Genomic DNA, 27559 nt, shown 5'->3' on the forward strand with positions numbered 1-27559 from the left:
ACAGAATGAGACTCCATCTCAAAAAAAACAGGAGTCACAAAAGCTCTATTTTCTTTTAGAGGCAGGGTCTTGCTCTATTGCTTAGGCTGGAGTACAGCAGCACAGTCATAGCTCACTACAGCCTCAAACTCCTGGCCTCAAGCAATTCTGCCACCTCAGCCTCTTGAGGAGCTGGGACTATACTTGGCTAATCTTTAAATTTATTTATTTATTTATTTTTTGTGGAGACAAAGTCTCACTGTGTTGCCCAGGCTAGTCTCAAACTCCTGCCTCAAGCAGTCCTCGCAATGTGGCCTCCCAAAGTGCTGGCCTTATAGGCTTGAGCTACTGTGCCCAGCCCACAAAAGCAAACCTTCCACCAGAATTGAAAATTGCATTTGTTGTTGGTGGACCCTGTCATCCTGTGGTTGTTAGAAAGTTCTCACTCTGCCTTTCCATAGCCACAGTTGTCAGATGCTACCTAACTTCAGCAATATGTTTTTCCAGGACAGCAAGCAGTGCGTTTTCATTCATCCCGCCATCAGGCCATGAGTGGGAAGAAGGTAGGGCTGGGACCTAGTAAATGTTCATGAAGTTTTCAGCGTTTGAATTCACTTCATTATTCAAGTCCTTTTCTTGGTGTAATACTAATTCTTGATGATATGAAGAAAAGTTTATTTCCAATGTTCTTTTTTGTTTTTCAGGATGTATATACAAAGACGATATCTTTATGGTCGTATATCAATAGCCAGCTAGATGAGTTTTCTAATCCCTTCTTTGTGAATTATGAAAACCATGTGTTATATCCTGTTGCTAGTCTGAGTCATTTGGAATTGTGGGTAAACTATTATGTACGATGGAATCCACGGAAGAGACCTCAGGTATCTTTTTGTTTTTCTTTTCATGAATGAGAGAGTATGCCTTTTCTTCCAAGTAAAGATGGTGGTATGAAAATGTGTTAATGGTAGATATTAACATACCATACTAACGTCTTCTGCCCTTGCCTGTCAGGGTTCAATCCTTTGCATTCATGTTCCAGGAGGTTCTGCCCGTACACCAACTCTGATGCTGTTTGCTGGGTTAAAGTTAAAAACCTTAGCACTTCTGTCTCGTACTGATGAGGTACATAAAATGCCATGTGTTCCAGTGCTTGACCCTTTGTCTTATAAACTACTTTACTGCAGGTCTGGAGGGTGAGGTGGCAGCCCTTCTCCCTGTTTCCACATAGACGTGGTAGAAAGACGTGGAAAATGCATCAGGTTACAGTACATAGACCCTGTTAGTCCAGCAGTAGGAGGGCAGATTGCTGAGTCACAGAACAGGTGCTCCTTTGAAGAAGGGGGAGAGTTTGCCCCTCCCTGCCACACTTTTTCACTATAATATTTTCTGAGATTGAACAAAATTAGAGAATGGTGCACTACAGGGGCCAGTCCGCCAAGCCTGTGTCCTGTCTTTGTGTTCAGTGGCTGAGCTCTGGCTGCGGGTTCCTGAAGGGCTCCCCACATCCTCCACTGTGTTGTGGTTTGGATTCCGTCCTGCCCTGCACCCCCAATCTCCACCTGGGTGGCCAGGGCGTGATTGGTTCTGGGTGGTGAAGACGACGGGTAGAGGCAGCCTGTACCTCCATGGACAGGTAACTGTCTGCTGAGACTTTTCTTTTTCTTATTTATTTATTTATTTATTTATTTATTTATTTATTTATTTTTTGAGACGGAGTCTTGCTCTGTCACCCAGGCTGGAGTGCAGTGGCATGAGCTTGGCTCACTGCAACCCCTGCCTCCCAGGCTCAAGTGATCCTCCTGCCCCGGCCTCCCAAGTAGCTGGGATTACAGGTGCACAGCACCATGCCTGGCAAATTTTTGTATTTTTAGTAGAGACAGGGTTTTGTCATGTTGGCCAGGCTAGTCTCAAACTCCTGACCTCAGGTGGTCCACCCGCCTCGGCCTCCCAAAGTGCTGGGATTATGGGCGTGCACCACTGGGCCAGGCCTGAAATTTTTCTTTTGAGTTGAATACTCTCAGAGTTTAACTGCAGTCCATCAGGAGCGTGTACGCAGGGCATTGTTTAACAGCATTGCTCTGTCAGCCAACGATACAGAAATCTGTCTTTCCTCTCCATCCTCCTGCTCCCCCATCCCTCTCACCTAGGGTATTCCTGATCTCCATATCATCTCCATGCTCCACTAGCCATGGGGCAGTCTGAACTGCTCATGTTCCTTTTCAGCTGCCTGGCCCTGGAACCTCAGGGATACGTCACTATAGTACCCCAGCCTGGCAGCTGGAAAGCTCCCTCACTGGTAGCCTTAGCTCCATGATCCATCTGCTGGGTGTGCCCCACTGCCCCAGGCTGCTGCTTGGCCACTCCTTACTGGATCCTTTGCCCTCTACCACAGACCAGGCTGGTCATCACTTGCCTCCTCTTTCCCAGATGGCTTTCTGTTTTGTTCCACACAGCTTCTGCTGCAAATGCTTTTCTCCTCTGGACCCTCTGAGTTGGCCCTGCCACCCTTACGACCTCAGGAGTGTTTTCCAGAACACTGTGATCGGTGCTCACTCAGCCCAGTACTTGTACGCTGGGCCTGGGGAGGTGGGAAGGAGTCCTGGCTGTGGGGGAGCTCCTGCATCCCAGGGTTGCCCTTATCCACATCTCCCCTGTACATGCCCTGCCCCTGCTTGAAGCAGATGCCCCATGTGAATGAGCTACCCTTTGTGTCTTCACATGTATGAAAACAACTAGTGTTTGATCACCTCTTTCAGCTCTTCCCAGGGTCTTCCTTGGATAGGAGAGACTTGCATCTGTGTCCCCCTCCCACTAGCCAGGGAGCTGCTGGGACTCATGCTGCCCTGGAGCCTTTCCTGTTGAGCGCCCTCTTCTCTGTTCACCTAGTGCTCTGGTGGCCCTGTGTTTATTGCCCAAACTAGCCTACTTTGAGAAAGAGAGCGGAGGTGCTGGTAATAATCGGTCTGCAGAATTCCCCAAGGTATTCAATACTGCACTGGTGTATTTGCCTGCCTGCTGCTGCACCTACAGACCACAGGCTTTGAAACCACAGGTCCCTCAGGATCTAACATGGTGTTTGGCAACTAACAGAGACTCGACAAATGTGACTGACTGAACGCATGAGTGAATGAAGAGGCGCGCCCCTCAGCTGCAGGCCAGTTCCTCCCGCACATCTGCTCTCTCCAGCCCCTTGAACCTGCGTTTATTCCTGCTACCTCTGGTGGCTCTTGCCCCTCAGCCTACAGAGGACTCACACCTGCCCACCCTAAACGTGTCCTGTCCCCACTGGCCTCTCCCTCAGGTCTCCCCTCCACACCCAATCCTCTGGGATATTGGAACAGCCTTCTACCTACTCTCCCTGCCGCAGTCTGCCTTGAGTCCACGTTCCACCTTCCTGCGGAGAGGCCTTTTGCTCCTGCTTGACAGCCCAGACATCACCTTCTGTGGCTGCCCAATGGCTCCAGCTCCCCACGTCCTCCACCACTTGGCTACCATCTGAGCTTCTGGCATCATCTTAGCTTCCTTCTTCCTCTTTAAAAAAAAAAAAAAAAATTACATTTCTGGCCGGGCACAGTGACTCACGCCTGTAATCCTAGCACTTTGGGAGGCCGAGGTGGGCAGATCACGAGGTCAGAAGTTTGAGACCAGCCTGACCAGCATGGTGAAATCCTGTCTCTACTAAAAATACAGAAATTAGCCAGGTGTGGTAGTGCATGCCTGTAATCCCAGCTACTCAGGAAGCTGAGGCAGGAGAGTCGCTTGAACCCGGGAGGCGGAGGTTGCAGTGAGCCGAGATGAGATCGCGCCACTGCACTCCAGCCTAGGCGACAGAGTGAGACTCCGTCTCAAAAAAAAAAAAAGAAAATTATATTTATCTCTCCCTTTAGACTTCCTGCTCTGCAAGACTAGTCCCTGCTTATTATTAATTGATCTTTTAAGTTATTAATCTAATAACTGCTTGTCATTAGATTGAATCCTTCCCCAAATGAGAATTGAGTTTGAAGGCGAGCTGTCTTTGAAATGGCCCATGTGCCCAGAAACTATCAGTGAGCGTGAGAGGTTGCTGGTCCCATTAGCATCTTCTGTCCTGGCTTTCAGCCCAAGACGTCTATGTGCAGGGTGACCTGCTGCCCTGTCACTGGAGTCCAGGTCCAGCACTGCTCTCCTTTCTGACCTCAGGTGCATTATTTAAGATGCTAAACACAGGGGCCCATCAAGCACTTCTTGCCAGTCAGTGGTCAACTTGGGAACCAAAGCCTACATCCCCCTTCCAGCACCTTCCTCTTCACTGGTGTGTATTTCTGCTTAGGCATTTTGCTGAGTTTTTCCGTCCTGGGTGGCTTCTATTTCATCTGTTTTAGCAACAGGGAAGACGGGCTACAGAGTGTCAGAAGTCACTGTGTTATTTAAATCACACAGGGTTACCAGGTAATATTCTTGGTGACTCAAAGGACCAGGTGGTTGGTGGAATGTCATTAACATTAGCAGAAAATCCAACAGAACTATGCCTGATCTGAAGTGCCTTTGGCTAAACGGAGCCTCTCGATTACTGCAGGAGGCCCCCGTGCCCCTGCCATGCTCTCCCTTGTGCAGCAGGTTGCAGAGGTGAAGAAATGCTGAGCAGCAGAGAGGGTTAGAGTGGGGTCCCACAGGCGCACACCCAGGCTCAGATTCTTGCCCCCCACGTGAGGCAGGGAACAGATCTTTCCTAAAACCTACAAACTGCGTGACAAATCTGTTCCCAGATGTGGCCAGATTCTCACACACGTAAGCGAAGTCACCTGCAATGATGATGATGGAAACCACAGCAAAAGCGCCTGTAAGCTGCAGTCCTCTTGTGTGCCAGTGGGCTGTGTACACACATGACCCCAGTTAACACTCCCAGCAATTCCACGATGCAGAGAATGAGGGAACGGTCAGACAAGCAGTGACTTGGTTGAGATCTTGCTGCCCAGTGCGTGTAGTTGTGGAAGGATGCCCCCGACGGGGTCAGATCCCGTCTCTGCAGTGACTCACCGCCTGATCTGCGGCAGGGTCCTGAGCCTTGCTGGGACCTCACAGGGGATTATTGATCAGGAAGTGAATCCATTCCAAGTGCACTGTGCTCGGAGGGTAATAGGTGGGTGGTCCTGCTTTTTGCATTCTCCCTCCACTGTGCTACACAGAAGAGAGAACCAAGAAAGAGTACATGGGCCACAGCTTGTTATCCTATATGCAATAGGCATGTGTTGGACACCTCCTAGGTGTGGACAACAGTGTGTTGGGGAATGGGCTGGGCCTTGGTGATGATGGACGCTGGGGAGGTAGGTTGGAGTTTGGACTTCATTCCAGGGTTTGTGGGAACCATCCCAGGGTTTGCATGACAAAGCCAAGTGTATGTTCTAGAAAGCTCACTCTGGCGGCATCGAGGTGGATGGGAATGGGGGTTGGGGAGTGCAGTGAAGACAGGCAGAGATCAGTGGCCGGTGTGGGTGTCCAGTGACAGGGCCTGAGGAGCCAGGTGGGGCAGAGAGGAGGAGGAAGAGAGGGGAGGGGAGGGAGTACGGGGGTAAACAGCAGGGGAGATGCAAGCCTGTTGGGCCTCTTTTCTCTGAGAAGGCAGTAGCTCGATTGGCTGCCGAGAAAGGGGTTCTCTGGGCATCCATCAGAGGATGGCTGGGTGTGGAAGGCCCATGGGCATCCTGTTTCCTTTGGGACTGTCTTGCCTTATGTCTTGTGATGCTAGCACCCATGGGGCAAACATGACTGGCCCTTAGATGGGAATTTTCTCTAACGCAATCCTCTGTTTAAGCCTCCGAGTTTTCTATTCCTTCAGGCATGCCCTTGATTTGTTGCAAATGAACATATGTGAGTAGGCCAGCGCGGTGGCTTATGCCTGTAATCCCAGCACTTTGGGAGGCCAAGGTGGGCAGATCACTTGAGGTCAGGAGTTCGAGACTAGCCTGGCCAACATAGTGAAACCCCATCTCTATTAAAAATATAAAAATTAGACACAGTGGTGGCGGGCACCTGTAATCCCAGCTGCTCAGGAGGCTGAGGCAGGAGAATCGCTTGAATTTGGGAGGTGGAGGTTGCAGTGAGCTGAGATCGTGCCTCCAGCCTGGGAGAGAGAGTGAGACTGCACTCCGCCTCAAAAAAAAAAAAAAAAAAAAAAAAGAAAAATATGTGAGAAAAGATGCAAACAGCTGGTGAAGAAGTGATAGCAGTGCGTTTGAGCAGTGCTGGGCCTCTGCCCTGGGTGTGTGTCAGTGGTGTATTTCCCTGCGTGTCTTGCTTCTTGCTGAGGCCACATGCCTGTAGATGGATAATGGGAGCTTGATTACAAGGCCTTCCCTTATCTGATCAGAATTAAATGATCCTACAGACAGGAAAATATACCAGATGGGTCCTAAGGGTAAGAGAGGAGCTGGTGCCACCTCCCAGAGGCCTCTGGGATCTGCCTTTGCCATCACACTCCACTCCTGTCCCCTCTCTTCTTCCTGTGACCTGCCCAAGGGGGCCATTTGTTCTCAGCCCACTGGGTGCTGGTTACTGAGCACCCTGTTATTAGAGGGACCTGGCTGCTGTCTTGCAGTCTTGCTTTCATCCTCCTTCTGTCTCCCCCCTCTCTCCAGGAGGGCTGATCACCGTTGGCACACACAGTGGTACAGCTCAGTCTTTGAGGGAGTGGGGGCAGGACCTGGTGAAAGGTGAGCCAGAGGGCCAGGCTGGAACCAGACTGCAGAGGGCCTTGAGGCCCCTCTCAGGGCAGGGGGAAGAAGCCCCTGGAAGGTGTTAAGTGGCCAGTCACAGGGCCTGGTTGAGGCTTAGGAGCCAGCCCTGTGGCTGCTGTTTACACACGGGATCAGAGACCAGGGAAGGCTAGAGAGCTCCCCAGACACCACCCTGTTTCTCCCTCAGACCCAGTCTGAGGCTCTGGTCAGCCTTGCCCCCAGCCAAAGAGCTCCAGGCGAGAAAAGCTGGGTCTTGGATGTCTCGCACCCTAGTAGCTGCTGGGGACAGCTTCTTAGGCGAGTGGGTTGGGTGCTATGACTATAAAATAGCAGGACTGGATGTCCCATATGCCCCAGGAAAACCTTTCTTGTTTATATTCACCCCTGTCCCGCAGTTGATGGGTTTAAAAGAGAAAAGCTAATTAGGGTGAGGCATTGCGGTGATGCTGAGCAAGGAGCAAGGGCCTGGTCCCTTGGGGAGGCTCCCCACCCCCACCGGCACCGCCCGCTCCAGGGGGCTTCTGGCAGATCCTGCTCCGGTTGATGGAAACACAGCTTCAAGTTGTAGAAAGTGCTGATTTCACAGAAGGATTTTCAGTCAGCAGAGCTATTTATAAAAATGCAAAAATACAGAGATAATGGAGATGCTGGAAAGGGGTCTGCGTGTAAACATTTCTGACGCAGTCTTGAGGACACTGCTTGCGCCGAGTCTGCACACGGTGCCCTTGGTTGATCCGTGGTGCGCAGTGTCCCCGCACCTGCTTGTCTTCTGAGAAACTGTGGGAGCCTCCCCATGGTGCCTTTTCATCCCGGCTCAGCAGCTCAGCCTCCGGAGCTGCAGGACAGCCTCAGTGGCAGCCAAAGCTCATGGAATGGGGTCCCAGTGTCCACCTGACGCGAGATGAGTCAACGCCTCAGGAGACTTTGGCCACTCCAGGAGTCTGGGTGGTGAAAAACTCCTGAAGCCAACAGCATCTCCATGTGGAAATGCTGTGGTAGGAGGATGGCCTGATAATGCAGCTTTGTCTCTGTTCCCTCCAGATGCCCATTCACCAGAATCTCAAGGAGCTGCTGGCCGTCAGGGCGGAGCTGCAGAAGCGTGTGGAGGGCCTACAGCGGGAGGTGGCCACACGTGCCGTCTCATCCTCATCTGAGCGGGGCTCCTCGCCCTCCCACTCCGCCACCTCCGTCCACACCTCAGTCTGACGAGCGAGGCCAGCCTGCTGCCCCACTGTCTGCCAGCGGCTCAGGAAAGGGGCCTGGCCATCACCGTTATGGCTGTAGCTTGTGATCTTGTCTTTTAGGATTAGGCCCAGGGACCATTTGTGTGGCTAGGTGACAGCTCCCACTGTTGGCAAGTGCTTTTTGTTTTGTGAACAGCCCGTTACCCTCCTGTCAGCGGTTTCACAGGGGAGCCGTCTGTCACATCCACCCTGTGAAGCAACTTCTAGCGTCCAGGCAGCTTGGGAGAAACTAAGTGAATGGATTGCAGTACTGAGGTTCAAGAAAGCTGTGCGCCATTTCTTTCCAAGTTAAATCCTTCAGTAACAACAAACACCATTCACTTCAAGACGCATTGCCAGCCCCGTGGCTTCCCTCAGCTCTTGGCCACAACTTGAAAACTGTTTTGAATGAAGTACCTGGGGAGAAGACAGACCACTGCCCTCTGTTCCACAGTTCTCTTCATGCACGGGGTCCTCCCGTAACAATTACTGTTGTGTACATACAAGGTATTTTTAGAGAAGAGAAACAGGCCTTTATTTTCCTATGTCCTTTTTTACGTTTAGAATAGTCACCTGAGGAGAGATCAGCTCAACTGTACTGTGGGAGAAATTATTTTCCAACAAACCTCATGCTCATTTTTCTGTGGTGCATTTGAAATGGGATTTGAACATGGTCATTTCAAGGACAACGTGTTCTGTCCTCACCTCACTCTGGTACTCACCTCTTGGGGCGGCTCAGCCCATTCATGGGGACAGCACCAAGCGGCCATGCTCAGTCTTCCAGCCCCGCTGAGGGTAAACCGAAGCCTCTGGCAGCTGTGCACAGGTGCTGGCCTCTCGCTCCTTCAAGGAGCGCTGCCTGTCACTCGCTCCTGGGCTGTCTGGCCATGCTTCCCACCACCACTTTACCGCTGCCAGCTGCCAGGATCAAAGCAAGTCTGCTCTTATGTTATTTGCCTGTATGGAATCATTTCTCATTTTATCACAGTTCCTTCAACTCAGCTTACTCACATGGCTGCCTGTTAATATTTGAAAGCAGCCACTGTGCTGTGGCTTTGGTTTGGAAAAGCATAGCATGCACTTCCCTTGGTTTTCGCTTCCCAGAGCCGACCACAGCTGGTCAGCCCTCTTCCCGCTCCTGAACCTTTACTGACTGACTTGGAGCTCTGTGACTCCATCAGTCCTCGCAGGAATTAATTTACCACCCATTGATTCAATCCACTTGCGCGCCATAGCTCTGAGCTCCTCTGTGTGACATGCCACAGATGATTATTGCACACCTGGGTCCTGCCCCAGCAGGCCATGCCCCTCCCTCATGCTGTGCCCGTTGCTGCAACTTCCCCCCACCCCACCACGGGCTGCAGGAATTCAGCCTTTAGAGGCAGAGGCGGCTGCAGCGGCTCCTAAGGTCAAACCCCCAGCGTGACTGCATAACAATGTTAGCTGGCTGTTTTCAAATTACTGGATTCCAGACAAAGTCCTACAAATTGACCTTATTTTTGAAAATATGTTAAGGGTTTTTTTAATAGAGAATGGATTTTCTTTAAAAAAAAAAACTGGGAACCTCCTGATTCTTACTGAAAATTATCCTTCTATAAGATAGCAGAGAGATTTATTCAAGGTAATTTGATAACCTAAAATCAATTCTCCATTTTTATCACATGTGGGATTTGTTGCTAAATCATATTCAACATTAGCTTTTATGTTCCTAACATATCTGAACGTTATTTATGAATGGATAAACTGGATTATAGATATACTGATTTTTTTTTTTAATGGGGACATTTCCCATTTTCTTCCCAGACATATGTAATCCCCTGGCTGACCAGGACTATTAAACATAGTGTGGACTGGATGATGCCTTCGACAAACCAGAGAAGCCAAGTTGTGGGGAGCTGGTGCCTGGAGTGGGCCCTGTGCACCTCACCTGGCAGAGGCTGGGGGGCTCCGTCAGCAGGACCCTACAGACTCCTATTCCATTTTAAAGAAGCACAACGGGTCATTTCCCTTTGTATGTTCCTAGTGCAGAACTGTTTCTAAAACATCTTGAAGTATAGTTTTGTTATCCAAGCAATTTTTGTTTTATGTGTACTAGAATGCGAAACCTTTACGGTTCAGGTTTTTAAAAACTGGTACAGTATTGTATTTGTCTCATCTGTTGCACTGTATTTCAATCTGTAATTAAAATGATCTTATGTTTGCTCCCTGGTCTTTTTTAAGTATCTCAGATTTTTCCTTTGAGGAAAATCAGTAATAAAATCACATGGATTGAATGTTGACTGTGTGTCAAGCACAGTTAATATATGTGAAGTACCTTTATGTGATTTAATTCATTCACTAAATCATAAATGTGTCATGGGGCTTGCGTATTTTGGCTGAAACAGGAAATACTGACTGTGAAGTCAGAAATGCCCTCAGCTCTAACCTTGAGAAAATGTGGACGACTTGGAGAAAGGTCTGGAGACACCTGAGAGTCAGCGCGATGAGGCAGTCCTTCGTGCGCAAGCACAGTGCTCTCTAAGGCCCCAAACTGCCCCCACCCCAGAGGAGTGTTCACCTTTTCAGGGCTAAAAAGGCCTGGATGAATTTGCAGCACCCTTGGTGTCCTGTGTGTGTCGGTCTTCTTGTGAAGGGTATGGGGTCCCTGTCCTCCTCCACACACGTCACTACTGAGTGAGCCAGAGCGCCTGGTATTAATTAGGCACAGAGGATGTCCAGGGGGCTGCTTGCCACTCAGCCTTCCCCAGCAGTGAGATCAGAGCAGCAAGCAAGGCCAGGAGGGCCGCTGCACCAGGCCCCCGCTAGCCACGCAGAACTCTGCACAGGAGAGGTACCTGGTGGTCTCAGGTTTGAGAGGACCTGGTGCTGTTTCACTAGAAGCAAAGGTTGGCAAAACAGAATGAAACAACCGGCCTCCATGTTAAAACCCAGGGTCCACTGCATCTTGTTTTCATGGTGAAATGCCCTGAAATGTCTTCTCAATTTGAAGCTAAGATGCCAGCTGATGAGAAGGACAGACTTTCTCCCAAACAGGCCACTCTCCATGAGGTTGCAACAAGTGACGAAGTGCAGGGTCCCTTTCTCACTCAGCTTTCTGGTTGAAACAACTGCACGTAACTGGAACCTCCACTGGTTACTAGCCTGCTTTGAAGGCGGCAGAGCAGTCGATTTGGGATTTGCGAGCCTGGGACTCTGCTGCTTCCAGACCCCAACTGGGCAGCCCCAGACTCGGCAACCCATGTAGCCTGGGAGCGGCCCCGCAGCACTCTGCTCCTGCCTCTGCCCTCTCTAACCCCAGGACATTGGTCGCTCCACATCCCCTGGCCTTAGCTGCTTGTACAGTGAGGGGCCACTCTTGGAAGTCCTGACACTGAGCTAGTCACTGAAGGGTAAATGCAAGCTTCTAGAGAAAAACCTTCGGCTGGGGGCGGGGGGAGGTCAGCTCTGCATCATAAATTACTTTAGGGAAAAGTAGCAACACTTGACCAAGGGCGTGCCTTAACACCATCAGAAGACAAGGATCTGCTTGGTGCCATTTTATTTAATGCAAACATGAGACAGTTTACAACTCGCACCTGGACACAAGCACATGAACAGATGTACAGGGAATTCTAGAATTTTGAGATCAGTCTCCATTTCTTCCTCAGGGCCCCGGCACTGAACCCCAGCCACTGTCCCAGAGCCTCCCCTCTGGGTCCCACCCCAGAAGCCACCCACACCTCCTTCTGCCCATCTTTATCTTTCCTTGAGCTGTGACTTCACCCAGCATGTGCTCAGAGTCGTTACAAATTTTCTCTGCCAAATTAAGCTGATAGAAATTAGCCACTTTCAACCAGTCCTTCCAGTCCACCGTGTCTCCCCTCTCACCTGGGACAGGTCCATGCTGGCCAGTTCAAACTTCAGCTAGACACATGGTGACTAGAGCCCGCCAGGCTTCTGCAGGGGGCAGTGTCGAGCAAGTTAAGATGTATGTGGGAAGGAGAAGCTCCTGAAATGAACGTTCCGCAAACAGAAGGCTGAGGGGTCTTCCAGGCATGTCCAGTCACTAGGAGCCGCCACCGGTGGGCTTGAGTGCCAGGCTCCAGGCTTTGTGCAGAAAGCACCCGGGTGGGTAAGGGAGAGCAAAATGGGTCTCAACTGCAGCCAGTGCTACTGCGAACGTGGTTTCACAGACAGTACATATTCTACATCACAGCTCTAGGGTTTCAAGGACTTTGCCATCCGATAGGCCTCACCATAAAGATAAGGTGGACAACCCCTGAGGTCACACTGTCCAGGTGGCGACAGGCCATGCATGCCAAAAGCCCCCATAGCCACCTCCAGCCCAGCACCAGCCAGAGGGTGGGGCCATCAGCTCTTGATGTACTCGGTGTCAGGGAGGGACAAGCCTGACAAAATTCACAATCTGGCCAATAAGTGTGGGAGGCCCTGGAAACAGGCCAATCCTGCAAGCCACTCCACCCTCACTAACTTCCTGAAGCACTGGAGGCTTCTTGAGACCAGGCCAAGGTTTCTTTCCTTCACGGCACCACGCAGAGACATTTCTGCAGTGCTGCAGGTCCCCCTTCAGCCACACAGTCCAGGTCTGTCAGGGATTACAGGCCTGAGCAGGAAAAGGGGTGGTAAGGAGCCCACAGCCACGCACTGGGAATGGCCTCACGAGGCAGCCTGGAGACACAGTGCTACAACTGACTACCCTCCACGACAGGCATGTTTGCAGAACAGACACGAGGCATGCGTTAGACAGATGCATGTGGGGCCTACAGATTCCAGTGGTTTCCTTAAGAAACTGGAGTTGGCTCATCCCGCTCAGCGGACAATCCCGCTCAGTGGACAGCCTATGGAACACGTGGGGCCATCCTGCAGACCAAAGAGACCCGTGAGTTTTGTAAGATCCTGCCTGTCTGGTGACTCATATCTGCTTTCAGAAGTGCTTTCTGACATGGCAAACTGATCATCAGTAGACAGGGGCCCTAGACCCCAGCATGTGGTTCTGTCCCGTGAGCCTCTGACAACAGAGCTCACCGGGACAGAACCACATGTGGGCCAAAGGAACATTCCAGGAAACCAGCTCTGCTCCAGCCCAAACCAGGCAGCTCCATGCCAGGTGAGGGGCTAGTCATGGGGTTCCGGTGTTTGCCACGGTGAACATGGGTTCCCACGCACTCTCCCTCAGAACAGACAGGTAGGCTGACCACAGAGCTATAAAGTCACGTGTGTTTCACTAAACCAAGCAAACGTGTCTTTCCCCTCTCCTCCCCCGCCGCCCCCAATTACATTTTTAAGCAAACAACAAGCATGATTCTGGCTTTGATGCTCGTTCTTGACATCGGTAGCTCTTGCTACCAAAATAGGAATAGATACAGGGTGGAGGGTGCGCACCTCTCCCCAACACAGGATACAACTCATCTCCAATGCAGAAATGATTCCTAAAGACCTTTATCATGTCACCCCTAAGGCCACATCCAGTCCCCTAAGGAATCAGATGGGAAACAGGCCTATGAATTGCTTCATACTTATCCAGAGGATTTCTAAACTCTCAGGGCAGGACTATCATGAGATACATGTCTGCACTTAAATAACTGAAAGTCTCCACTTGGACCGGCTCTCTGGAAGCCCAGCAACATAAAACCCGGGATGGGGAAGACCGAAGTGAAACCATCATCCTGGGTGCTGCGTGCGCGTGGTGTTACTTGGTGCTGACTGGTTCGCTCCTTGCAGGGGCTCCAAGTGAAGTGGGTGCAGGCTGAGTTCCCCACCTGCAGCTCCTTGAGGTCACCGTCAGGGGCTATTGGCAGAAACCTGCCACAATGAGCCACTCCAGTGTGCAGGGGTCACAGTCCCATGGGTTCAAACTCTTGTCCCCTAAGCATACATGTCATCCAGCCCCAGCATCATCTTGGCCCCCACATCCTGTGCTCAGTAAAGCTGGAGGCAGGCTGGCTTTGGGAGTTGGTGGCTCAGCAGTTCCCGAGGCTGGTGCTGGCTTTCTATCAGAGCTGGCTCTTGAATTTCCGCACCAAGTCTCAGAGCACCTGTGGCAGGGCAGAGAAACCAAACTCACAAACCCCCAGAGCTCGTCCGGAAAACTTAGACCAACAAGGAGCCGACGACACAGAGCAGCACAGCAGCTGTGGGTCCAAATGAAGGGTGGGGAGAAGGGGGGAGCCGGGTGATAAGCGGTGGCACCACTGTGCACGCCTACAGCTGGACAGGGCCCTCAGATCCTGGCTGGTTCGGGTGGTGGCGGCTCTGCAGACTGCGTGTGCAACGCGGAGTATTTCACTAGGGGAAGAAGAGGCCCGTCAGAAGGAATTCCGCTCTGTCTTGCACGGAAGCAGCAAATACAGCAGCAAGCAGGTGCTGGGAACAGAACTAGGTTTCCCTTTGCATCCTGTGGGGGACCGCTTAGCCCTGCCTGTACAACTTTCCCTCTGGGACCCACTCCCTGTCCCCAGTCAGGACTATCCTGAGCCTGGGAGTTTTGGGCGGGTCAAGGGGAGATAAAGAGAAAGCTAGATGGGCCCTGGAAACAGCTCAGCCTCCATCTCCTCGCCTCAAAAATGAGCATGTTCCTGCCAGCGCTGCTGGAAGGATTATTTTAAATAAAGTGCTCAACGTAGTACCTGTCCACACAGATGTTGGCCTCATGGTGGCTAACTGCGGCAAAGCTCATGACAGTGGAGTCCATTTTTCCACATCTGAACCCAGGCCTATTTTAGTTAATTTGGTGCAGCACTGCCACCCGTCTTCAGCAGTGCTGTAGGGCACCCGGCTCCCCAGTACATACCACACAGGCTGAGCTCCTCCTGGTCTCTCAGGCCCAGTCCCCGCAGCTACTGCACTGTAGTTCCAGTGGCAACACTTGCCTGAGCTGTCCGAGTCTCCCTGCCTGCGCCACCAGGCCTTGGCTGCTGGGAAGCCGGCCTGCTCCCCGACCTCAGCAAGCCTTTCTGGACCTCCTCATTGGCATCCCGTGGGCACAGGTCATATCTGCCTCGAGCAGTTGGGCACTCTAGGCCTGTGGCCTGAACTTATGCGACCTCAAATTGCCAACAGCTCCTGAATCCAGAAAGTGCTTGATGGCCACAGAAGGGGGAGGGAGGGGCACAGGTGTTGACAATAGGGTCTGGGTTGTAACCAAGTTCCCTCTTGCCTGTGGCAATTTGCAAAGGGAAAAGTTCTAGGTCTGGGTTAAAAGCTTCCCCATGGCTCTGTTCAGAATGTAATTGTTTTCGCCGATGGGGAGCAGAGGGGCCTGGGGCTCTGGCTCACACGAATCAAGGGCAGGGGCTGAGCAGCAGCAATGCCCAGAAGTCACGGGCATGGCAGCAGATGGCCCTGGCTGTCACCCCAGCATCTTTGGCTCATGCAAACTGGGAGGCAGGCTGATCAGGGCAGGCTTTTGCTCTGGTCGGACATTCTAGAAGCAGAGGCCTCTGTGCTTCCTGCTTCTCTAGCACGCTTCTGCTCAGTGCTGGGACCAACTAGGAAAGTGTCAGCAAGGGACAGTGAGTACAAAGTCCTCACCTTGGGGTTCCTCACACACCACGGCTTCCAGGTTCTCTCCCTTCACGTAGTCTGCGTTGAGACCCTCTGCAAAGGGGAAAGGGCAGAGTGAGTGACGCGCACAGGACCTACGGGTCCCCAACCGTGGCTAAGAATGCCTCACCAAGCCCTCTGCAGCTAAAACAGCAGCACAGCTGCCCTAGGGAGCTCCAAACCCTGCACCCTGGGCCACGTGAACATCCTTATCCAGATGAAAACTGTTTGTCCAGGAATTCACTGTCCAGGAGTTCTCATCATCGTCCTCAGAAATAACAATAACATGCCGCAAAGGCTTCTGGTGCTCCATCCTCACAGGGCAGCCGCCACCACGTCAAGACGGCAGCTCCGCCCAGTGGAGGGGGTGCCCGATGGCAGGGCTCAGCACCATCCACAGGTCCATGTGCGGCCCAGGGGCCAGGGAGCCAATTGCTATGAGTGATTGATGGATGCAGGGCACCGTGGAGATGCAGCAAAGCCTCCTGCCCGCATGCAGCCTCCCAGCAATACCCGTGCAGAGAGGCCAACTGGCTGAACACAGGAATAACTGCTGTGTCCACCCGAGCTTGGAGGGGCTGGCCCGCCAACAGCTGCTTCAGTCTAGTTGGTTATCTAGGCTTTCTCCACACCTATTTACAAGAGGGATTTGGGGACGGTACCAAGCATCCCCTTCAGCCAGCAAGCGCCAGTGTTCAAGTTCTTAGAGTGGACCCCACTCCTGCTGCTGCTTGCAGAGTCGAGTCTGTGTCTCATCCCTGCATAGCACAGGGACTGGAACCCCTCAGCCCCGGGTCTGTGGGAAAACCGGGGCATGGTTCTAACCAACCAACCAACCAACCAACCGACCGACTGACCGACCGACCAGGCACCAGTGCAACCCAAGCCATCGTCCTGGGCTACAGGCTCCTTGCCTAAACAAGTATGCCCGCCACCTGCCTGCCCCGGTGGCTGCTGGGCTCGAGGTGGGAGCCAAATGGGCCTGTGACAAATGCGGGCACTGCTCTTTGGCAGCTGTGGCCAGCCCCACGCAGAGCGGGGCAGGTGATGAGTGCAGTGGAAGCTGCCCCAGGTGCACCTTCCCAGCTGACAGGTGGAGGCCAGGAGACACACCCTGAACCTCGTGATCACTGCCAGCTGCCACCCCAGTGGGCGCTGGATCGTTTCCTGCCTGTGGGTGGCTCTCTATGTGCTCCCCAGGCACGACCACCAGTGGACAAGTGAGCCCTCACCACGGCACCTCAACTCTCCCCCGGCTCCCGCAACATCCAGCCTGGGGACACAGCGCCTGGCAGGTGGCATCCTCTCACACGCATCAGGGCAAGCTAAAGATGGTCCCAGTTATAGCCACGTCGGTGAGTGCCAGGGAAGCAGGAGGGAGAAGAGTGGCAAGGAAGCGCCAGAACAGGGGGCAAATGAGTAAGCATGAAGGCTGAAGCAAAAGGAAAGTGAGGAAGGCAAAGCAGCATTACCTTGACCTTCTGCTGCATCTGAAGGCAAGACACAAAGCTTAGAACCCTGGAGTGAGAGCGCTCCCGACAGCAAACATGCGGGCTTTCCACACCGAGGGCAAAGGCAAGGGAAGCCAAGGGTCCCCAGCAGTGGCGGCGACAGGCCTTCCTCGCAGCCACCGCCTGCTGTCTCCCCAGGGCTTTGTGTTCTGCACCCCTGCCCCCTCTACCGCCATCTCCATGTGGCAGTGGCTGAGACTCAAGGGAAAGAGTGGGGACAGGAAGCCCAACCCCCAGCTTCTCAGTGTGCTTAGCCACCCCACAAACGTCTGCGGGACCCCTCCTGATTCTGGCCCGGGCCAGGTGCCAGGGACATGATGTACACGCAGCCCCACCACGGAATGGACGGTCCAGACTCCTGATCACTGAGGCGGCAAGGCGAGCTGGGAGTCGCAGACGACACAGTAACCAACCGGCCCAATCCCGCCCCATGAGCACCAGGTGAGGTCAGCAGGGGGCGCTGTGGGACCACAGGCTGGGAGAGGCTGCTCCAGGCCTGCTGGGCGAGAGGAGCTAGGTCAGGAGGGGCAACAGCAGGGGCCCGGGATGGAGAGCACATGGCGCCCTTGGGAAGTGAAAGGCCTATGGGAGGCCTATGGAGGGGAAAGGATGTGGTTGGGACCAAACCACGAAGGGCTTCCAATGCCAAACTCAGGGGCTCAGCCAGGACCTTGAGGGCAGCAGGAAGCATAAGGGGGATCCACGCATTTTAAAACTGGTCCCCCTGGAGGAGAGTGAGGTGTGGAGGAGACTGGACAGGCACAAAGGTCTATGGAACCTTCTGGATGGAAGATGAGGGGAAGACCTTGGCTCTGTCCTGGCAGGGGCCATGGCAAGGGTGATAGGGAGGTGTGGCTCAAGAGGAGACCTACGCAGCTGGCACAAATCCCAGGACTGGGGAATGCACTGACATGAGGTGGGGGGACAGGAGGACTCCCAGCCTCTAGCTTGGGGAGACAGCCACACAGGAAGGTGCCATGGCAGAAGGAAGGTTGGAGGGGAAGGGCAGTGAAATCCAAGATGGACACACTGGGCCGACGGGGTTCCTGGGAGCTGCCCCGCTTTGCCTGCTGATTCACTTCGCAAAACCTCACACTGGCCCGTTTTAGGAAATAAGCATGAAAATAACGTATTTTCCTTCCATTTTAATAAGACAGATACAATCAAGATGTTCACTTTGTGCTTTAGAAATCAACCTATTTTTCTCTCTCTGTTCCTACTGACACCTGAGCAGCCTCAAGCCAGCCTCTGACTTTTTAATTCCAGAGCAGGAAGTTGAGATACCCTTGATGGGGAAACTGAGGGCCCAGCAGGAGAGGGCCCAGGCCGGCCACCCTGTCTGCTCAGCCCAAGAACTCTCCCCGTCCATGGCCCTGCCCTTGCCAGGCCGAGTTACAGGGCTGGCTTTTCACCCACGTGCAGAGCCCGGAAGAGAGGCAATGGCAGGTGGGTGGCAAGCGCACGATGCCTGGGAGGCTGCTCTTACTAGGAACTACAGACCTGTAGTTTAAGTAGTTTCTTTTACCCAGCATGCTTTTTAAAGTCTCAAAGCCATCCTTTGGCCTGGCCATCTCACCCAGTTTTGTAATGGGCGTGGATTTGAAAACTGTGGACTGTCGCATCTCACCATTAGGCTAATGATGCTATAGTGAAGGATGCCCCGCCCCATGCCAAAAAAGATCTGCGAGTCCTCATTCCTGGAACCTGTGAACGTGGCCTTATTTAGGAACAGGGTCTTTGCAGGTGTAATTAAGTTAAGGACGTTAAGATGAGGTCATTCTGGATTTAGGATATAAAGCGAGATAGGAGTGATACAGCCACAAGCCAGGGAACACCCGGAGTCCCCTGGAACTGGGAGAGAATCAACTTCTATTGTTTTGAGCCACTCAGTTTGTGACTCTTGTTCTGGCAGCCCCAGTGAACTCATACAGCTTTGGCAAACTTCACCAGTGAGCCCTTTTGGCTCCCGGGGCATTAGCCTTTTTGTTCAAAGAGCTCACAACTACTTTGTTGCTACAAACCAAGCCTCCTTGCCACTCCAACCACCTAGAAGGGGAAATCATCAGAAAATCAAGGCCAAAATGTATCTGACATGGTGCTTCCAGCCAAAAACGCTCTCCAGCAAAGGTCCAAACAGGAGAAGCCCTCTAGCCAGCCACCAGGACCTCCCCTGCCACTGTGGCCTCCATTTTGAGGGCATCTCTGGGTGTAGGATTTAATAATAAATATTTGTTCAATGTCATTTTAGTTACCAACTAGTTTAATCAATCATACAGGAAAGATACTTTTCTCTCAGTCAGTTCTAACTTTTTCCTACAGGCCTGGTTTAATCCAAATCTGGGCTTTTATCTTTTCCCAAGAGACCATCTTGAGAACCTGGATGCTTATCCAAAATCTTGACTCCTCTCCTGGCAAGCACGATGCTCTCAGTTGTTCTCCCGAAGTGTCCCTGGCCAGGTCCTTGCTCCCTCCCCTAAAACAGGGAGGGGAGACGAGTATGGAGAGATCCCAGCCCAAAAAGCAGTTTCAAATGAGGATCCCTGACCACGGGGAAGGCCATGTGTCCCAGAATTCCCATCTCATTCCAATCCACCTGCTGGAGGCAGAGCCCACAGAGGACAGCCTTGGAGCCTCTTGGACAGAAACCCCCTGTATTAGGCGGCTTCTACTTTTTTGCCAAATGCAATAAGAACAAGGTCAGAGATCAAGGGCTGTGACTATGTACCTGGTTGCCCTGGGCTCGTTGTTCCAGGCACAGCCCAGGAGGCTGATGCAAAACTGCCCCCGCCACACTAAGTGCAACTCGATCCTCTCGCCCAGTGTCTCCATCTAAATATCAGTGTCCACGCATTGAGAAGGTTGGATTCCCATCTTTTTCACCAGTTAGAAGATTCCTTGACTTTTGAGTTGAGGGAAAGGGATAACTCTAAAAACCATCCAGTCCCCAGCCCTGGACTCTGTCTGACCCACTCCCTGCTCACGCCACTCTACAGTCAAGCTTCCTGATCCACGGTGGGTCAGTGGGATCTCAAGCAGGGTGGCCATGAACAGTTTTGGAGGCTGTGCACTGACATGTCAATGTGTTCCTACAGTACTGCTGTGCATGCTGTGTGTGTCGCCCTGGTCAAGAATGTTCTACAAGAGTGAAGGAAACAAATATGATGGTCAGATGAATAAGCAGTTGGAGACTTCAGCAAAGCATCTTGGGACCCAGGTTAGTTTTCTGGGAAGCTCAGTTCAGGCTAGATTTAAGGGCAGAGGACCACAGCAAGGGCAGGGAAAGAGCCACGTGGGCTGTTTCTAAGCTTCCCCTCGCATCAAAGGGGCCAAGGAGTAGAAAGAGACAAGCTACAGCTGAGTCACATTCTGTCGCTTGAACTGAAAATCTCCAGCCTTGAACTGGAGACATGCTCCACTCAGCAAACAGTGACAGAGCATCAATCTGTGCTTATAAAAGGGACGAGCGAGGTCTTCTCGTTCCCACAACAGCATCGCCACAGGGCTCGCTGATGTGGGGCGCTGATGGGTGAAGACAGGATTCCATTTGTAACTATTCCATTAATCCATAACTTGCAGACTCACAGCTACAGCATGAGATGAAAACTGTCTTTTAAAAACCTAGTAAAGGGTGGTGGGGGTGGTGGGGGGAACCACGTCATTCTTTCTCTCACATTCCTACTTCTTTGGAGCAATTCATGATTCCGTTTAGTTTAGTTTGTGGCGCGTGGGGGGAAGAGTACCAGGCAGTGACTTCTCAGGATGTGACGGGGGCACTGCCAGGGCAATAAGGGCCATGTTTTGCAAACCCCCAGGAACCGCTGCCCTCTGCTCCTGAGGGAGCCAGCAGCATGGGAGGGAGCTACTGACGTAGGGCCTCCAAAGGCCCTCATCCCCTTGGCTGAGGTCTGAAGCTATGGGTGCAGTCCAGGGTCCCTCCCATTCTACGTGAAGGAAACATCACAATGGTCACTGAGCTCTGTCCCCACAGAAGTACCCCTGGGAGCTGGGGCCCTGGGAAGGTGAAGGTCATCAGGGCCAGCCCCATCTGCTCTTGCAGGCTGGTTTACACTTTAATTCAGCCTAGATCTGTCCCCAGGGATTTCCAAAACTGTAGCCTCCACCCCCGTCCCAGGAAGTCTGCTTGGGAGTGGGTCTCAGGCAGGCTGTGGAGGGATCTGGATCTGTCCTGGACCCTTTCCCTCCAAAGACCTTGCCGGCCGGTTCCCAGCCACGAGTGGGCGGCTGCACTTACGCTGAATGCTGAAGCAGAACTTCTTCTGCTGGTAGGAGATGTAGCTGGAGACGGCGCCAATGAGGGCCATGGCCAGGGCGCTGACCACCCCTGCAATGGTGCCGGTCTCTGCCACCGTGCCTGTATGAAGAAGGGGGAGAAATGAGGACAGGTGAGGTCAGAGCCAAAGCACCCCAGGGAGCAGCCCGGGAGCCCGCTTTTCCTCTAGCACCAAACTAAGTTCATTCAGATGCCCACAACCCCCAAGCCAGCAGGAGAGGGCCATGCCACACAGATCTAATGCATTACAAAGACATGGTGCCCCTTGGATTTGCCTAGGAATTCTCATTTTCTGTAAGGACTTCACTTTTGAGGAGCTTGAAAGGGAGACATGGAAATGGTGCAGTGCTTTCTGTGACTGAGGCCCTGCAGGCTTCCCACTGGGCTACTTCCCCCGGCACCCCAATCTTCATGCTTCATTCCTTCAAATGGCTACACCCCTCTATTGGCCTCACGATTATCTATTGGAAACGTTCAGGGGGATGGCCAACTCTGAGGCCAGAGTGGGCCAGCACTGTGTCTCCTCATAGTTGCTATGAAATATCTGAGACAGGCCTCAATCAATTTAGAAACTTTATTTTGCCAGGCCAGGCACGGTGGCTCATGCCTGTAATCCAGCACTTTGGGAGGCTGAGGTGGGCGGATCACAAGGTCAGGAGATTGAGACCATCCTGGCTAATATGGTGAAACCCTATGTCTACCAAAAAAAAAAAAAAAAAAAAATTAGCCAGGCATGGTGGTGGGTGCCTGTAGTCCCAGCTACTTGGGAGGCTGAGGCAGGAGAGTGGCGTGAACCCGGGAGGCAGAGCTTGCAGTGAGCTGAGATCATGCCACTGCACTCCAGCCTGGGCGACAGAGCGGGAAAAAAAAAAAAAAAAAAAAAAAAAAAGGACACTTTATTTTGCCAAGGTTAACAACACACCCATGATACAGCCTCAGGAGGTCCTGGCGACATGTGCCAAGGTGGCCGGGGCACAGCTGGTTTTATACATTTAGGGAGACATGAGACATCAATCAAATGTGTAAGATGTACATTGGTTTGATCCGGAAAGGCAGGACAACACAAAGCAGGGGTGGAGGTGGGGTGCTTCCCGGTCATAGGGAGATAAGAGAAAGAGACAAAAGGTTGCATTCTTTTGAGTCCTTGACCAGCCTTTCACTGAATACACAATTTCATCTGGCTCAGTGAATCTGCATTTTTACGTAAGCAATTGGGCAGAGGAAGCAATCAGATATGCATTTGCGGGGGGGGGGGGGGGGGAGCAGAGGGACGGCCCTGTCTCCCTCTGTAAAGATCAGCCAGGGTGAAATTCACAGAACAGTTTCAGGGTAAAGATATTGAGGCCCATAAGAAATTTCCCTGCAGGCAAATTGTGAGGGAGGTATGCAGCTTTTTCCAACTTTGTAGCTATCTTATTTAGGAATAGAATAGGAGGCACGTTTGCCTGATGCAGTTTCTAGATTGACTTTTCCCTTGGCTTAGTGATTTTGGGGTCCTGAGATTCATTTTCCTTTCACATGGCCAACAGGAGCCTCAGGATTCAGAAACCCACCAGATCCAGGGTCATCATCGCTGCCGTACCGACCATCACCTGGAGAAAAGACAAAAGCACTTAGTGCCAGCGACCAGTCAGCTCAGGCTCGAGCTCAGGCCTTGGTGAGCTGGATGGCAGTGCTAGCCCTTCCAATCCCACCTATGCGACAAGACCCCAACTCGTGGATCACCCGTAGGCTTCTACTGGACGGCAGTGAGGCCTGCTTTCTTATGCCTACCACCTGCAAAGCCCAGGCCACCAGGTGGAACTTTTTATTATTAAAATGGCAGCCACCTTGCCCTGAGCAGGCCTTGCGTGCCGGGCTCTGTAGGCACAGTATTCTATTTCACCTCTTTGCTCCCAGTGGTGCGGCTGCACATAGTGGCCTCACCATAAGTCGGGGGGTGGGGTGCTGTGCCAGGAGAGCCTGACTCTCAATGCCACCGCCACGGGTCTCTGACGTAGCCACTGCCTCAACTACAGCTGAAGTCGCTCTTGGAACATAAACAAATGTAGGCTCACAATCCCTTATCCACTATTTTGAAATTCAAAAGGATCTGAAGTATCACAGAGATGGAGAACAAATGAATGCTGGCAGGGGCTGGTGAGAGCTGGGAGGGAGGGAGTTAGCTAGGATTATAAATGAGCAACAGGAAGCAACCTTGTGGTGACAGACTGTTCTGTATATTGACTATGGTGGTGGTCACACAAATCACACACGATAGAACTGCAGAGAGTTAAATGCACACACGCACACACACACGCACACAACCCTTCCCCAGACAGCTACTCGCTGAGAAGCCACTGGTGCCATTTCAGTACCTTAATTAGCGCTGAGTTCACCATTCATCCCACCCTCTTCTCAGGGCCGAATGCTCATTAATGGAGGCAGACTGTGTTCCCAGAGCCCGGGGTTCTCAGGGGAAACCGCCCTGGCATAGTGAAGGCAAATGAGCTCCAACGTTTCCTTCACCAATCAAAGAGTCAGGAGGAATGGAGGTTCGTGGATTGTAAAACTGGACCACTCTGTCAGGGTTGGGGGCTGCGGTATTGATCGCTGGGGAGGCTGTGCACACGTGGGGGTAGGGGGAATATGAGAACTCTCTGTACCTTCCTCTCTATTTTTCTGTGAAACTGAAACTGCTCTAAAAAATAAAGCCTATTGGAAAAAAAAGATTCTTGGGGAAAATGAGGTTTGTTATGTTCCCACCTAAGGCTGAATCCTCGAGCTCTGTGTATTGTATAAAGATCCCTGATTGGATATGAATGGTTATTAACAAAGCATTAAAAAAACAAAAACAAAAAATAAACACACACAATCATTGCTGTTGGAGAAAGCATAACAAACAGGAAGATGGGGGTCACTGTGTGCAGCCAGATCAACAGAGAGGTCCCCTCCGCTGTGCTGGAGGTGGCTGTTGTGATAGCATCCTCTGCTAACGTGTTCATGTCACTAGACTTCTATTTTTCTGGACTCTGAGTTATTCAACCTATTCTTTCACCTCAAGGCAGAAGGAAACAGTGTTCTCAGGTCTCCTTTCCCTTAGGAGTACTTGGCCACAAGGATTCCCAGTAACTTAGACATCACGAGACTGCTGAGCAACAGGCTGTGATAAGAAAGATAAACACGTCAAACCCCTTCCTAATTTCCCCCCAGGGACAAATGGAGAGAAGGGTGACTTTCCCAGCCTTTCAAAAAGACTCAAAGCTCAATAGTCCACAGCTCCAGCAGCTCCTAACTATCTGACCATTTGTGATTGTAGGAGGTCTTATCCTAAGAAGATGGCAAAAATGTGCTTCTCTTCCTCCTCAAAAAAAGTGATCCCATCCTGTGGGCAAGTCTTCTCAGATGGGCATGTGAACGGAAACTACTGTGAGGCTAAGAAACATCTGGAAGAAAAAATGGCCAGTCATCTTAGATCCTTCTGTCCTTTCTCACTACGTGAGCCTGAAGTCAATCACACAGGCCACTGGAGCTAGCTAAGCCGAGGTCATAGCTTTGAGCCATGTTGGGCTACTGAGCTCTGCTTACTTCCTCTAGGCACAGACTGAACCCAGTTACTCTACAAAATGCACACTGTGCAAAAGATGGTGTTGGTGATGAGTCACGGGCATAACATAAAATTATCCAACCCAATGCCATCCATGAAGGTCAGTTCCCAGTAAAGATAACGTGGATGAAGGCATAAAGCACTATAGAAAAATTTAGGGGTAAGGAATTTCTATTATCTTGGGGTAAAAATGATTTCTAAATATGATCCTAAAGCCGGAAACTCAAAACGGAAAAGATCAGATCAGAAGTAAAAACTTCAGTACTAAAAGTGCAAGCAACAAAAGTAAAATTAATTGGGCTTTGTCAAAATTAAAAACCTGTGTGCTTCAAAGGACATCATCAAGAAAGTGGAATGACAACCCACAGAATAGGAGAAAATATTTGCAAAATACATATCTGATAAGGAGCTGGTATTGAGAATATATAAAGAACCCCTTCAGCTCAATAATAAAAAGGCAAATCATTCAATCTAAAAATGGGCAAAGGAAGTGAATTTTTTCTCCAAAGAGACATACAAATGGCCAATAAACACATGAAAAGACGCTCAACACTGCTGGTCATTGGGGAAATGCAAACCAAAACCATAATGAGACACCATCTCGTATCCACTAGGATAACTGTAATCCAAAAAAAGAAAAAGGAAAGAAGACAAGGGGAAGGGAGAGAGGGGAAGAAAGGAAGGAGTGTTGGTAAGGATGTGAAGAAATTGGAACCCCTGAACATTGCTAGCAGGCATGTAAAATGGTGCAGCTGCTATGGACAACAGTTTGGTTGCTCCTTAAGAAGTTAAACACGGAGTTACAGCATGACCTAACAATTCCACTTCTAGGTATACACCCAACATAACTGAAAACATATGTCCACATAAACATTTGCACACACATGTTCATCGCAGTATCCATAAAAGCTATGAACAACCCAAAGGTTCATCAACTGATGAATGAATAAATAAAATGTTTATGGAATATATAAGGGCTTCCTAATCTCTAATGTAAAAGGAGTCCTTAAAATATATGAGAAAATATGCAGAAATATGCAGAAATGAGAAAATATGCAGACCCCAGTAAAAAAAAAAATCGGCAAAGGACACAAACAGGCAATTCACAAAATATTTTAAGAGTGTCTAATAAGATATTAAAAAAGTGTTTCACCTCCTTTTAGATTCAAAGAAATGCATATTTAAACAGGATAGCATTTTGCTCTGAACAAATCTGCAAAGATAACAAAACTGTAATGCCCAGTGGAGGTGATAATTTGAGAAAACAGGCACTTGTTTACTTACTAGTGGTGGAAATGGAGGTTGGCACAAACTTAATGGAATACCATTCAGCAGTACCACTCAAAGCGTCACATCTTCAGAAGTGTCTGCTTTCTGTGACCCAGCCATTTGACTTCTAGGAAGTTATCTGACAGAAAGAATTAGGGTCGTGCACATTTGGCTAGACAATGTTCATCACAGCACTGTGTAGAGTAGCAAAAAGCTGGGGGGAATCTCTGTACAAAAATAGGGTCCTGGTTAAATAAATTATGGTATATCATAATATAATGTAACCATTGATATAATATTTTAGAATACCCTTTAATGACAGAGAATGATATTCAGTGTATTATTGAATTTAAAAAATGGTTTCAGGATGGCATGATCCCATTTTTATTTTAAAAAAAAAATCACAAATATCTACAAACATATGCTTATGCATAGAAAAAGTATTCCAAGCATGCAGTCAGAAATATTACTAGTGATTCTTCCTGGATCATGAAACAACAAGTGTTTTTCATGTAAATTTTAAGAAGTGTTAACTCTGCAAGCCCCATGCAAATCTATCCACCCCTCTTTCCCACAACTGGAGAGAGAACTCAAAGAAGCTATTTCACAGGTCACTGGCAGACTCTTCAGGTTCAGTATGTTTTGTATTCCCACCTGCCTTCTGAGTTCACAATTATATGCCAAAGGGACTACAGTAGCTTTCTAGTACACCAGAAACCTCCCTGCACAGTGCATCACATGCTGCAATTTGCTTTGAGTATAGATACCTATGCATATAGGTAGCTGTATGGACTGCCATAACTCTAGAGACTGCTGCCGTTGCTATAGCCACACCATAGCAATAAGGAACGTCACTGTAGCAATAGTGACCACCGCCATAGCAGGTCTCATAGCTACAGGAACCTCTCTAGCTATAGCAACCACCATAGCTACAGAGGCCCTGTAGAAAGGAGGCATGACCTCAGTGAGAACTTTGTGAATAAGCCCTGCAATCAATGAAAGTGTCAGACCCTCGGCATCTCAGAGACAAAAGACACTGCTATACACATACATGGCAGCCTTGATTCCTACACAGCCATACATCTGCAGGAGGCGGGGATACACCACACGGAGCTGCCCTTCTCCAACAGCAGCACAACCTGGGCTCACAGTGAGTGCCTGACCCACCTGGTTGCCAAGGGCCTGGAGAGTAACGTAATGGTAGGAAGATTATAACTGCTAGGGGGAGATGTTCAAGTATTTAAAGACATCTATAAGTGTTCTAGACTCTTCTAATAGACACACCAAGGGCTTTTAGATATTTTAGAAATGTACTTTCATTATCTAAAAAAATGGCCAAAGTACAAAATAAAAACAACGTTTTAAAAAATGAATAAACGAAGAGAAGAAAAAACTTGCTTCAAATGCCCCATAGTTACCAAGTCAAAGTGAACTGAAAAATCTAC

At 50.6% G+C, this 27559-nt stretch overlaps 2 protein-coding genes across 11 annotated transcripts in view; one reads left to right on the forward strand and one right to left on the reverse strand.

Moving 5' to 3' along the window:
• The window catches only part of MTMR1 (myotubularin related protein 1), a 78124-nt gene extending 67857 nt beyond the window's left edge, over window positions 1–10267 (forward strand). For 3 of the 5 annotated variants that reach the window (XM_025373557.1, XM_025373556.1, XM_025373558.1), the window contains 2 exons: window positions 684–860; window positions 7734–10116. In XM_025373557.1, coding sequence (XP_025229342.1) covers window positions 684–860; window positions 7734–7898 — 342 coding nt within the window. In that variant the 3' untranslated portion in view covers window positions 7899–10116. Of the gene's footprint in view, window positions 1–683; window positions 861–7733 lie in introns of all 5 variants that reach the window. The other 2 variants (XR_003117671.1, XM_025373559.1) reach the window with 2 other exon arrangements.
• Window positions 10268–11436: 1169 nt separating this feature from the next.
• CD99L2 (CD99 molecule like 2) overlaps window positions 11437–27559 on the reverse strand; it is a 122764-nt gene continuing 106641 nt past the window's right edge. For 4 of the 6 annotated variants that reach the window (XM_025373565.1, XM_025373564.1, XM_025373566.1 and 1 more), the window contains 4 exons: window positions 22813–22851; window positions 21221–21340; window positions 15446–15511; window positions 11437–14200 (listed from right to left, as the gene is read on the reverse strand). In XM_025373565.1, coding sequence (XP_025229350.1) covers window positions 14136–14200; window positions 15446–15511; window positions 21221–21340; window positions 22813–22851 — 290 coding nt within the window. In that variant the 3' untranslated portion in view covers window positions 11437–14135. Of the gene's footprint in view, window positions 14201–15445; window positions 15512–16929; window positions 16948–21220; window positions 21341–22812; window positions 22852–27559 lie in introns of all 6 variants that reach the window. The other 2 variants (XM_025373563.1, XM_025373561.1) reach the window with 1 other exon arrangement.

This window comes from Theropithecus gelada, chromosome X (genome assembly GCF_003255815.1).
Source record: "Theropithecus gelada isolate Dixy chromosome X, Tgel_1.0, whole genome shotgun sequence".
NCBI classification, from domain to species: Eukaryota; Metazoa; Chordata; class Mammalia; order Primates; family Cercopithecidae; genus Theropithecus; species Theropithecus gelada.